This window comes from Delphinapterus leucas, chromosome 9 (genome assembly GCF_059928025.1).
Source record: "Delphinapterus leucas isolate spDelLeu-1000000601 "Yukka" chromosome 9, BTC_Dleu_Yukka2, whole genome shotgun sequence".
NCBI classification, from domain to species: Eukaryota; Metazoa; Chordata; class Mammalia; order Artiodactyla; family Monodontidae; genus Delphinapterus; species Delphinapterus leucas.
Genome location: NC_143137.1, coordinates 42186157 through 42198653, shown reverse-complemented (window position 1 = coordinate 42198653; position 12497 = coordinate 42186157). Strand labels below are relative to the sequence as shown.

Below are 12497 nucleotides of genomic sequence, written 5' to 3'. Positions count from 1 at the left end.
CAGACCCCAAAAGTCAATTTTTCCATGAACCCAGTGGTGATAGTTCCATGAACAAACTCCAACATACTGAGATTTTAAAAAATTTACCACCAAAGTAACTAAAACAAGAATTACTACATTCAACATAAATAAGCAAAAGTCTTAAGACTATATTAGAGAATGAACTGTAGTATATGTATGGGCAGGTTAAATACAAAATATAGCAAAAACAGAAATGAAACATAAGGCACCTGGATGCTATGTTTTATATCACATAATATTTTAGATTGACTTAAGATTTAACTTTGATCATGACATAGTGGTCAAGTAATATCACAGTAAGGTATGAGCCAATATGTTTTGTGCAGTTTACTTCTCTAGCTCTGATTTCTTCAACTATGAAATAAAGACTTCGGACTACATGGCCTTATTAAAGTCTTTTAAACTTATTTGATTATAGTTAGTATTTGAACATATGTTTAGGTAGCTGGAAAAATATACCTATTGAGTCATCAGTGCCCTGTACCAAACTCCCTTCTTAACAGTGCTTCTCTTCTTTCCTCATCTATCTCCAGCTATGTGTTCTGATTCCACCTTTATGGTCTTACTCTCTGCAATCTACCCCACAGTTTATCCCCCATCCTGTCCTTTAGTTGCTACACCTCTCACTGCCAACTCAGATGAATTAAGCCTGTCTCTCTCTACCTATTCAGGCAGCCCAACCCGGCCTCCACCTGATCCCTGATCTCTGTTCTGGTTCCTCCCTGATTCCACTTGCTTTCCATTCTCTTAAGTATAGTGGGCTTCATTGTTCCTATTCTCTAATTACGTCTGTCCTTTAGGAGCCAAAATGGCAACTGGAGTATAAAGGGAAGGGGAAATGTCCCTAAATAAGTAATAAGTGTTTATATGAAGACCACCAGGCTCTTGCTTTGGGCAGCAGAGTCCTGCTTTCACATAAATATTGACCCATCCTTAAAAGGTAAATGTGGAAGTTTAAAATTTCCTTCTTGTTTTTGCTACAATCTGAAACTCTTCTTGAGACACACCAGTGACAATGTAAAATTCTTTAGGAGAAAAATTGTTGAGTTTTGCTTTTATGTTTCTTATTTAAGGTTGCATACCTGGATTCCATAAAGGCAATGTAGACCTTAAATTTTTTTCTTAAAATCTAGAAATTTTTGTTATAGGGGTTAGCACAGTGTCTTAGTTATGAGTACAGACAGGATTTGAATCCTGGCTATCTCACTTACTGTAGATCTCTGAGCATTTAATTTCTCTAAACCGCAATTTTCTCATACCTCAAATGGGAATAATAATAGCTCCCACCTCATAGAGTTGTTGCAAAGATTAAGTAAGATAATGTATATAAAGTACATAGATATATAGTAAATGTTTTACAAAAGGTAGCAATTATTATCATAGCAAGGCTCAAGATGGAGAAGGAATTATTTTTATCACCTTTTTCTTTTCGGGGAGTCCAAAGAACCAGCTACAATTCCTCCTAGGGGGAAAAAAAAAAAAAAACTGAGCTAAAAATAAGCCAATTTAAATTGAGAGCCTAAAACCATACAATGCTATTTAATAGGCAGTATTATCTTCTTTTCACAGATAAAAAAGAATTTTGAGGCAGGCAGAAGATTCTAGACTGCTCACTCTTAACTCACAAGTACACAAGGTTTAACTCCCCTGGAAGTCCTCAAAGTTGACAAGTTGGGCCCTACAAAATGGAAATAAAATATTTTCTGGATAGCTTTTTCTATGTTTTAAAGTAACAGCTTTAGTGAGATATGATTCCCATACCATAAAATATGTTCTTTTAAAGTGTAGGATTCAGTGAGTTTAGTATATTCACAATGTTGTGGAACTATCACCACTAAGTCCACATTTTCACTACCCCAAAAAGAAACCCCATACTCATTAGCAGTCATTCCCATTCCTCCTTCCTTGCAGCCCCTAGCAATCTGCTTTCTGTCTCTCTGCATATGCCTCTGTTGGACATTTCGTATAAATGGAATCATACAGCATGTAGTCTTTGTGTCTGGCGTCATTCACTTAGCATAGTGTTTTGAAGGTTCATCCATGTTGTAGCATTTATCAGTACTTTAGTTCTTTTTTTTTTTTGCGGTACGCGGGCCTCTCACTGTTGTGGCCTCTCCCGTTGCGGAGCACAGGCTCTGGACGCGCAGGCTCAGCGGCCATGGCTCACGGGCCTAGCCGCTCTGCGGCATGTGGGATCTTCCCGGACCTGGGCACGAACCCGTGTCCCCTGCATCGGCAGGCAGACTCTCAACCACTGCAGACATACCAAATTTTATCTGTTTACCAGTTGCTGGACATTTGGGTTGTTTTCATTTTTATGGCCATTATGAATAATGCTGCTATGAATATTCATGTACAAGTTTTTACGTGGACATATGTTTTCATTTCTCCTAGGTGTATACCTAGGAGTGGAATTCCTGAGTCATATGGTAACTTTATGTTTAACAATTTTATAAATGGCCAGATTGTTTTCCGAAGCAGCCACATTATTTTATATTCTCACCACCAATGTACAAGGGGTCTGATTTCTTCACATCCTTGCCAACACTTGTTATTGTCCATCATTTTGATTATAGCCATTATAGTGGGTGTGAAGTGGTATCTCATTGGCTTTTTTAAATTAATAGACTTTATTTCTTAGAATAGTTTTAGGATTACAGAAAAACTGAGCAGAAAGTAAAGAATTCCCATATATCCCTTCCCCTCCACTGCTGCTCACAGTTTCTCCTGTTATTAACACTTTTTATTAGTGTGATACATTTGTTACAATTGATGAACTAATAATGATACATTATTATTAACTAATGTAACTATACTTTGCATTATGGTTCACTCTTCGAGCTGTACAGTTCTTTGGGCTTTGACAAATACATCATGTCATGTATTCACCGTTATAATATACAGAATTGTTTCATCGCCCTAAAAAGCTTATGTGTTTCACCTATTCATCCCTCCCTCCCTCTTCCCAAATCCCTGGAAACCACTGATCTTTTTACTATCTCCATAGTTTTGCCTTTTCCAGATTGTCATACAGAGTGGCTATACCATTTTGCATTCTCACCAGCAATAAATGAGAATTTCTATTGCTCTTTGTCTTTGTCAGCATTTGGCATTGTCGGTGTTTTGGAGTTTAGCCATTCTAACAGGTGTGTAATGGTATCTCATTGTTGTTTTAATTTGCATTTCCCAAATGACATGTGATGTTGAGCATCTTTTCATGTTTATTTGCCGCCTTTACATATTTTTTGGTATGTTGTCTATTCACATAGATCTTTTGCCTGTTAAAAACTTAGATTGTTTTCTGATTGATGAGTTTTAACAGGTCTTTGTATATTTGAATACAAACCCATTATCAGATACGTGTTTTGCAAATATACTCTCCCAGTTGTAGCCAATCCTTTCGTTCTCCTAATAGTGTCTTTCATAGAACAGACTTTTAAAAATTTTAATGTAGTCCATCATATTAACTTTCTCTTTAATAGATCTGCTTTTGACGTTGTATCTAAAAAGCCAACGTTATCTAGATTTTCTCGTGTTATCTTCTAGAAGTTTTATAGTTTTGCATTTTACATTTAGGCCTATGATCCATTTGGGGTTAATTTTTGTGAAAGGTGCAGGGTCTGTATCTAGATCCAGTATTTTACATGTGGATATTCAGTTGTTCCGGCATAATTTTTTTTAAAAAGGTTATAGTTTCTCCACTGAATTGCCTTTGCTCCTTTGTCAGAGATCAGTCAACTGTATTCATATGGGTTTATTATCTGGGCTCTCTGTTGTGTTTTGTGGATCTCCTTGTCTGTTCTTGTACCAATACCATACTGTCTTTATTAATATAGTTTTATAGTAAGTTTTGAAGTCAGGTACTGTCAATCCTCCAACTTTGTTCTTCTTCAGTATTTTCTTGGCTGTTCTGGGTCTTTTGCATGTAAACTTTGGGATCAGTTTGTTGATAGCCACAAAACTTGGTGGGATTTTGTTTGGGATTGTGGTGAATCTATAAATCAAATTGGTTGTCACTATTGAGTCTACCTATCTGCAAATATGGAATATCTCTCCATTTATTTATATTTAGATCTTTGACTTCTTTCATCAGAGTTTTGTAGTGTTCTTCATATAGATCGTGTACATATTTTATTGACACCTAAGTATTTCTTCTTTTTTTTTTGGTGCTGATATAAATGGTGTTTAATTTCAAATTCCAGTTGTTCACTGCTGATATATTAGAAAGCATTTGACTTATTTTTATTAACCTTGTATCCTATGACCTTGTTATAATTGCTTATTAGTTTTATGAGTTTTTTTTGTTGTTGGAAGTATGTTAATATTATATGTATATTTTTTAAAAAGCAGTAAGAAGGAGAGGAAAAAACCTTAAAACTATAAGCAAACTGAACAAATGAACCCAGTTGTATTGCTAGTGAATAACATAACCATATAGGAGAAGGAAACTAAGTAACTGCTGAACATGTCATTTGACTATATACACTTAGTTGAGTAGCAGGGTAAACAGCTGCAAACAAATCCTGAACTCTTTTTAGAAGGTTTATTGTAGTTGTATGAAAGAAGCAATATGAAATTATTTGGGGTATATAGTAGAATTGAGTAAATAAATATGTTGATGTTGTTGGGAGCCAGGGTTCTCATTGTGGAAGAAGGCAAATACAGATATGGAATGGGGCGAAGCATGGAATAAAAGATCCTATGGGAGAACATTGGAATTGGAGATACCAGCATAAACTCATGATTTCTAATACATTTTATACACACACACACACGTATATTTGAACATGTGTGCTTACATATATATGTGTATATATATATATATATATATATATATATACACATTCCTAACACTGTCAGCTGAAAAGGCCTAGAAACATATGACAATGAGCACATCTGGCACCCAGATATTGGTTACTAATACAGTTTCCCAACTAAAAGGAATCTGGGCTCCTGGTAGAAACTGTTGATTACAGGGCTGAGGCAGGAAAGGTACAAGATGAGCCTGGAACAGTGTGTTATGCCAGAAATTGAAGAAGAACTTAAAGAAAAAAAGTAAATTAGGGCATGTCAAGAGGACACAGGAGCCAATTTAAGGGGCTCCCAGTGACCAAATCTGGGATGATTTGAGTATCAAGATAACTAAGGATAGTAATAAATTATAAGCCATTGAAAAATAGGAATTCTTTTGCCATGAAAGACAAAGGCTGAGGAATAATAAGTACCAGATTAAAGGAGACTAAAGAAACTTGACAGCTAAATGCAGTAAGTGATTCTGAACTGGATCTGATACTTCTTACTGAAGGAAAATGTATGCTACAAAGGACATCATTGGCGTCATTTCACAAAATTGGAGTACAGATGGTAGATCACAGTACCGTACCATTGTTAACTTTCCTGAACTTGCTAATTCTACTATAGATATTTACTGGAATCTTCTTGATTTTAGGAAATAGACTTTGAATTACTTAGGGATAATGCGGCATGATATGTGAAGCTTACTATAGGGATAATAGGGCATGACGTGTGAAGCTTACTATCAAATGTTCAGAAAAACAATTTGTGTGTGTGTGTGTGTGTGTGTGTATGCGTTGACTATTCAGTATGAAAGCAAATGATAAATGGGGCAAAAAGTTAACAATTGGTGAATCTGGGTAGAGAGTATACAGAGTTTCTTTGTACAGTTCTTGCAACTTTTCTATAAGCTTGGAATTATTCCAAATAGAAGATTTTTAAAGGTTGGTGTTTGGCATGCACAAAATATTAAGGGTAATAGAGCAGACTTCTGAAAGCAGAAGGTTTGATAACGTCAAGCATTTTGAAGGACTGTTACATGGAAGAAGGATTAAGACTTTGAATTTGGCTAATCTTATTTTGTGTCAGTCTGCTTTGTGTAATATTACAGCACATCCAAGAGGTCATGACTGGAATGAGAGGTAGGAGTTCTTTAAGCTTTATGGAGTCTTTGGTATCATTCAGAACAGAAAAGTGCGAAGACTGGCGCTTCTAAAGGTTCATCAGGTAGAGTGAATGAGTGAAAGGGAGTGTAGGAATATGGGAACTGGTGGCAACTTGAGAGCAATGTCCTCTCTAAAGACTTTCAAGTACGACTAAAGACAAAACCACAGCCCTGTGACAAAACCACAACTGCTGTGTGTTGTGTCTGGCCTGGGAGTGGCCAGTTATGATCCCCTGATCTTACCTAATCCTCCTCTTTTTTTTTTTCAGGTGAGGAAATGGGTACCAAAAGTCACAAAGTGTGTGAGATAATGAAAGGTGTAAATGTGTGCATGTACATTGAAACACATCATATTTAATGAAAGAAATTAACATCCACACATTTGTACTTTTGTACAATTTTGGGTAATATATAATTTTTAAGCTGTTTACAAATAACATGTAATGCTTCAAATATTACATAATGTTGATAATACATTTCTAGCAGAAATAAATATATTGCACTTAAAAAGAACTTCATTAGATGTTACTTTATAGTATTAGGCTTATAACTTCTTTTTCATAAAACATTTCCCATGCCCTTCCCACCACCCCCAGCACACACACTTCATTACAGTGACTGTTCTCACGCAGTTCGTTAAGCAAATGAACACAGCAAACAATAGAACTGTGATAGAGTCTACTAAAGAGGCTAGATCCAATTTTATCCTTTAGGAAATAGAAGACCTTCTTTTAGGTTTCTGAAACTAAGAAAAACAACAACTAAATAAAGTATTTTAATGTACCAGAAGTAAAATACAACAAGCTGTATTTTTTGTCCAGATGTACTATTTCACCAAAATGTTTTTATTTTCTTATTATCAGGGGAGGAGGTTGGAATTATCTAAGGGAGAGACAGAGAAATAAGGGCCAGAGAATACTTATGGATTATTCGTCTATCAAATATTTGTAAATGAACCTTTGCATATTTAAGCATGCTGAAGAAAGCTAAGTATTGGAATATTTTATAACTGGCATGGAATAGTAGTGAAGAAAGAATGTTACGATTTCCTAAAATTTTAAGAGTTTTTAACCTTCCCTTTGCTTGTTTACATAAAATCCTTACATTCTGAAATAATATAAAAATTTATAAAATCCATCCTCCACCCAAGCCTAGCTCTCTAAAGGAGCCAGCTGAAAATTTTTTCTGTCCAGTGCTTCATTTCTGTCCAGTCTAAATTTATAGTATAATATTGTTTTGTTTGTAGTAATTATCAATTCCATACACATTTAATAATGAAAACAGTTTTCCTTACTTGGTCAATGGAAGATTGAGTAAAAATATTGTTCTTCTTGCCATATTTGATCCTGTACATTACATAACTGACTTTTTGAACTTTAGTTACTGAGTCATGGCTTGAGTTTGACTGTGTTTTTAATGAGGTGGTAAAGTCACTCCATTTACCTTATTTGAAGCTCAGTTTTCTTAGTATAATTCAGCTTAAATATAAGCAGGACAGCCTGAAAAGCTAATGTGAAATTCAGAATTGGGATAAATATCCTAATATCTCTATGAAAAATTCATAGGCAGTATGGGATGAAGATGCTTTGCTTCTAAGAATACTTATTCTTGGGCTTTTAGAGGGTTTCCTTTTTATCCCCCCAGGGTGGAGCATTGTGGCTGGAGAAGTGCAATTACAGAGATGTGGATAAGGATGGAGAGAGGAGGTTTTGGAATATGACACGAAGTCAGTGTGACTTTTACACAGGGTGTTTAGTAGATGATGCATCATAATCAGGAAGTGTCTTAATATCTCCTACTCTGTGCCCACCTACTAGAAATGGTGGTAGACCTTTAAGACAACATACCATTGTTATAAACTCAAAAGGACCAGCAATGTAATATAAATTCATTAATATAGACCTTGTTACCTAATAATTTGTAATGTGTTGGATACAAACTGGATATGTTTATCTTTATACTGCCAAGGGTGGACAGAGGAGGGGGGAAGACTTACTAAGTAAAAGAAATAAATGAGCTTACTCAGAATTATTGATAAACATTTTCAAAACATATCACATATGTAGAATCTACTAAGTTATGAATTAATTCTTTTGGGTTAGATAAAGCCATTCTGGCAGGGCCGCTTTTTAGCAGCACCATACGTTAGCCAGGCTTTTTAATACTGTAATATACCTGGGGGGGACCCTGAATTTATTCCAAATATACCATAACTCATGCTCTTTATTATTCAGTTGGCTTTGTCCCTAGTTATCTAGTTCTTGCAATTGTTTTTGGTAAAATAGACTTTAGAGTTTTAAATGTTAAATACCCAAGGGGTTAAGTAATAATCAACAAGCAGAAGAGCTCAGAAGAACCCTGGTGGGGTCATATATCTACCCCTGGTTTCCATGACTAGAGTGACTGACCAGGTTAAGCTCCATTTCACCTGTGCTTCTTCTTTCTTGTTCAAATAATACCAGATACTTAAAAAGTGTATCCAAGAATTTCAGGTGTGATTTTCCAAGAGCATGCTTTGGTGTCTTAGTCTTTGCTCTTCTCTAAGCGTGCTATTTATTTTTAGTCTTATGTTGATTAATTACAAAATAAAGTTATGAATTCAGGACGTACTAGCATAAAACCATATTTAACAAAAATATATAAACCTACTTTTGAGACACACCAATTGGGAAAAATGTCAAAATAGTATTAAAATGATCCCTTCATGCTTGTTGAAAAGAAAATTCAGATATGGATTTGTTTTAGTAGACCAGTCATTTATTAGGGTATTAAGTAGTATCATGTAAAATAGTATTTACTTTTGTTATTCTTGCTTTAAGTAGCAGTACTCTGTATTAAAAGCACTGACAACAGGCCAACTATTAAACATTAAATCCCCATCCTAAGCTCTGTGGATATGTACTTTAAACATTATGCATAACTACTTTTTTAAAGAAACGCACATCTGTGCTGTGTCTGAAAACAAACTACCTGTGGATACTATAGCATAACATGGAAGAAGTTAGAAATAAGCCTACCGTGTCTGCCATAGGACTTTGAGATGTTTGGTTAACGCAGCTGGTGCTTCTTCATAACCAAACCTTGGAATACAGTGGAGAAAGTCAATTGCAAGGTCCAACAATAGCATCACTTAGACAGGCTGTGCCAATTATACCTTGTTTCACAGGCTGGAAATGCCCAAGAAAGTCATTTGATATGGAAAAGCATTAAAACAACCAAATAAAATCCCACTTGAGTTTGATGTGATAAGTATATTACATTTGACTTCCACATATACCTCTACTCTCAGCAGCAAGATTTCCCATCTCCTTGAACAGATTCAATACTTTTGTAGTCAGAATGAAGTAGAATGAATATTACATTAAAAATTAAGAATATTGGGGAGCTTTGTGAAGAAGACAGGTTAAATTCTATAGCTAAGAATGCATTATATCTAAAATTGAAGGACTACAAATTTCATTAAACCTCTGTTATTAGGGAAATGAACTGTTGCAAAATGCCAAATGTACTACCCTGATTGTAAATGCTTAGATATATATGGCTCAAAAATAATACAGAAATTATATATAACTACAATATAGTTAATTACTATTATAAATATTAAAAGAAGGCTTAAGAAGATAGCAAGAGTTGAAAATAAAGTGGATAAATCCTTTAGATTTACTTATAAGCACTTCCAATGTTTCAGTCAGGGTGTCATTGAGTTAACATGCAATTTCATGCACCTAGAAAAATGGTAGAATTACTGAGTGTAATACAGTGAGAAAAAAGGGCCAATCAGATAGATGGACACATACCTATTCGTGACCAAAGGTTAAGTGGTGGCTATATGGCCATTTAGAATGGTCATTCATAAATCTTTGTCAGTCAGTGGCAGCAGCTAATCAAACAACAAAGATTTACTGAAAATGAGAATTTGGCCTGGTGCATTTTAACATCCATAAAGTCTCCCAAAGCTGAAGTAAAAATGAAGGGAGCTTTGGTACCCACGGCAGAAAAATTCCTTTTAGAATAGGGCAACCATCTTTTTATTGTAGTGAAAGAAAGTCTCATGTGTCAAGGTGTAGAGACTTTAAAGTGTCCCTCAGTGAATAAATCAGCAGTGTATTTAGAATGCAGCCCAGAAAAATAAAACCTCAGTTTTATTCGTATATGGAAGATTTTTCCTACATAAATGGCAAGTAATTGCAAGAAAGAGAATTAGAAAGAAAGAAAAGACTGTGAAAAAGAACTTGTCAGGTACTGGCCCTTCAATATTACAGAAAGAACTTTGTGAAGTCATTACCACCTATTCATCCACAAATTAGGATGCATTAGCATTATCTCAGCTCCTTCCCCAGCAAACTAACACAAAGGAAAACTAAACATGCTTAAGCTACAGCACTACAAATACTTCTCTATTGGCTCTCATTTCTATAGGGAGAAATGGACTTCAGTTAGTCATTATGCATTGTGGTATGTTATATAGTATTGCCTCTTTGAAGATTCTTTTAACCTGTGGAAAGTAGAAAGAAAACCTATACATGTTGACTTTATACATTACTGCATTGACACAGCATTTTTAACCACTAGGAATAATGCATCTTAAGATTCATCTGCCTTGTATTATTAAACTTTCTTGGTACATTGATATCCAATAGTTGCAGGACTTAGGCTGGCTAAGAACTTTACACTGATTCTCTCTCAAAGCCAAAAGATGTCCCCCACTACAGATGAATCCTGGTCCATGGTGCTTTCCCTCAGTGGTTGGTGTTATTGTGAGTCCAGCTCTCCTCTCTAATAGGTCCCATGTCTCCTGGAGAGCCCCGGCTCCAACACCCCACATCCCACCCACCCAACCCTGTCTTATATTTCCATACCCATTTGCACATTCTGGATCTGGATTCTCCTATTTTTAGAAGAGTCATACAAATGGCGTCATCACAGCAGAGGAATGGCGCAGTCCTTGGATAGCAGCATAGGGCCCCTGCTGAAAGTAGTGATGATACCGGGGCATGTGGAATGAGGGGAATGTCGGGCCACTCCCTTGCATGGAGCTGGCAATGGCCGATGGGGTTAGAGGCATCCCAAGTCGGCTATATGGTGGCAGAGAGCCCTGTATAGGGTGAGGAATGGGTGTTGCTATGGATGCTGTGCTGGTCCCAAGAGCAGTCAGGGACTGTGGGTGCTGAAATCCAGGAAAACTGGATGAAGATGATACCCAGGAACTGAGAGACAAATTATCAGATGTTGTAAAGGCTGATCCTGAAAGGAAAAAAAAAGTCTCATTAGACTGGAAACTCTACTCCAGTGTGCAAATCAAGAATTACATTATCTGAACAAATACCATATGCTAACACATATATATGGAATCTTAAAAAAAAAAAAAAAGGTTCTGGAGAACCTAGGGGCAGGACAGGAATAAAGACGCAGACGTAGAGAATGGACTTGAGGACACGGGGAGGGGGAAGGGTAAGCTGGAACGAAGTGAGAGAGTGGCATGGACATATATACACTACCAAATGTAAAACAGACAGCTAGTAGGAAGTAGCGCATAGCACAGGGAGATCAGCTCATGCTTTGTGACCACCTAGAGAGGTGGGATAGGGAGGGTGGGAGGGAGACACAAGAGGGAGGAGATATGGGGATATATGTATATGTAAAGCTGATTCACTTTGTTATACAGCAGAAACTAACACAACATTGTAAAGCAATTATACTCCAATAAAGATGTTAAAAAAAAAAGAATTACATTATCTGTAAGGGTCAATTTTATTTTTAAAATTATGTAATAGATCTATAATTTAAAAGAGAGACAGGTCAATCATGAGGCATATCTAGCTTTCCACACAAGAATATATCATTTATACCATATATGGAAAAGAGAATTTACTGACTTAATAGATGGCCTGCATACTCCCTGAGAGTGGCCAAAACACTAGCAACCTGCCTGAAGGTAATGACCTGATTCCCTTTAAAGGACTTCCAAATAGCTGATATCCATCCTAACCTCTGTAGCATCCCTATAAGTAAGGCTGGACAGACAAGCCTCAACAAAGCTACCTGGTTTCCAAAGCCACTATGAAAACCCACAAGACTGTTTTTCTTTTTTTTTCTTTAGCTTCTGTAACTCTTTTCTTTTGGAAATAATGAGAACATTTACTATGTTGATTACATTTAAGACAGATACACAAAATCCAAACACATTTTAATATGCCAGCTCTACTCAGCATAGCTGAGTTATGTGGAAACAATAAGCACTGTCAAAAATAAAGCATAAATACTTAGAAATTACTCTAAAAAGAAATGCATGATACTTATTTGAAATTTTTCACACGACTCTATTGAAATAGAGATGTAAGGAAAGATTTTAATAATTGGAGACACATGCCATATTTTTGGATGAAAAATAAAAATTTTTTAAAAGTCATTTATTCCCAAATTAATTTATTGGTTGAGTGTAAAGCCAATGAAATGCCAATGTTTTTTCCCGCTTCAACTCGATTCTCAAAATTATCAGGACAAATAATGACAGAAT

The 12497-nt window shown here is 35.8% G+C and overlaps 1 protein-coding gene across 1 annotated transcript in view; it reads right to left on the bottom strand.

Annotated features, from left to right (window-relative positions):
* Window positions 1-4848: 4848 nt before the first annotated feature.
* The window catches only part of TBX20 (T-box transcription factor 20), a 57188-nt gene continuing 49539 nt past the window's right edge, over window positions 4849-12497 (bottom strand). Inside the window, exon 8 of the mRNA XM_022583543.3 lies at window positions 4849-11224. Within this exon, the coding sequence (XP_022439251.1) occupies window positions 10884-11224 (341 nt within the window). The 3' untranslated portion in view covers window positions 4849-10883. The remainder of the gene's footprint in view (window positions 11225-12497) is intronic.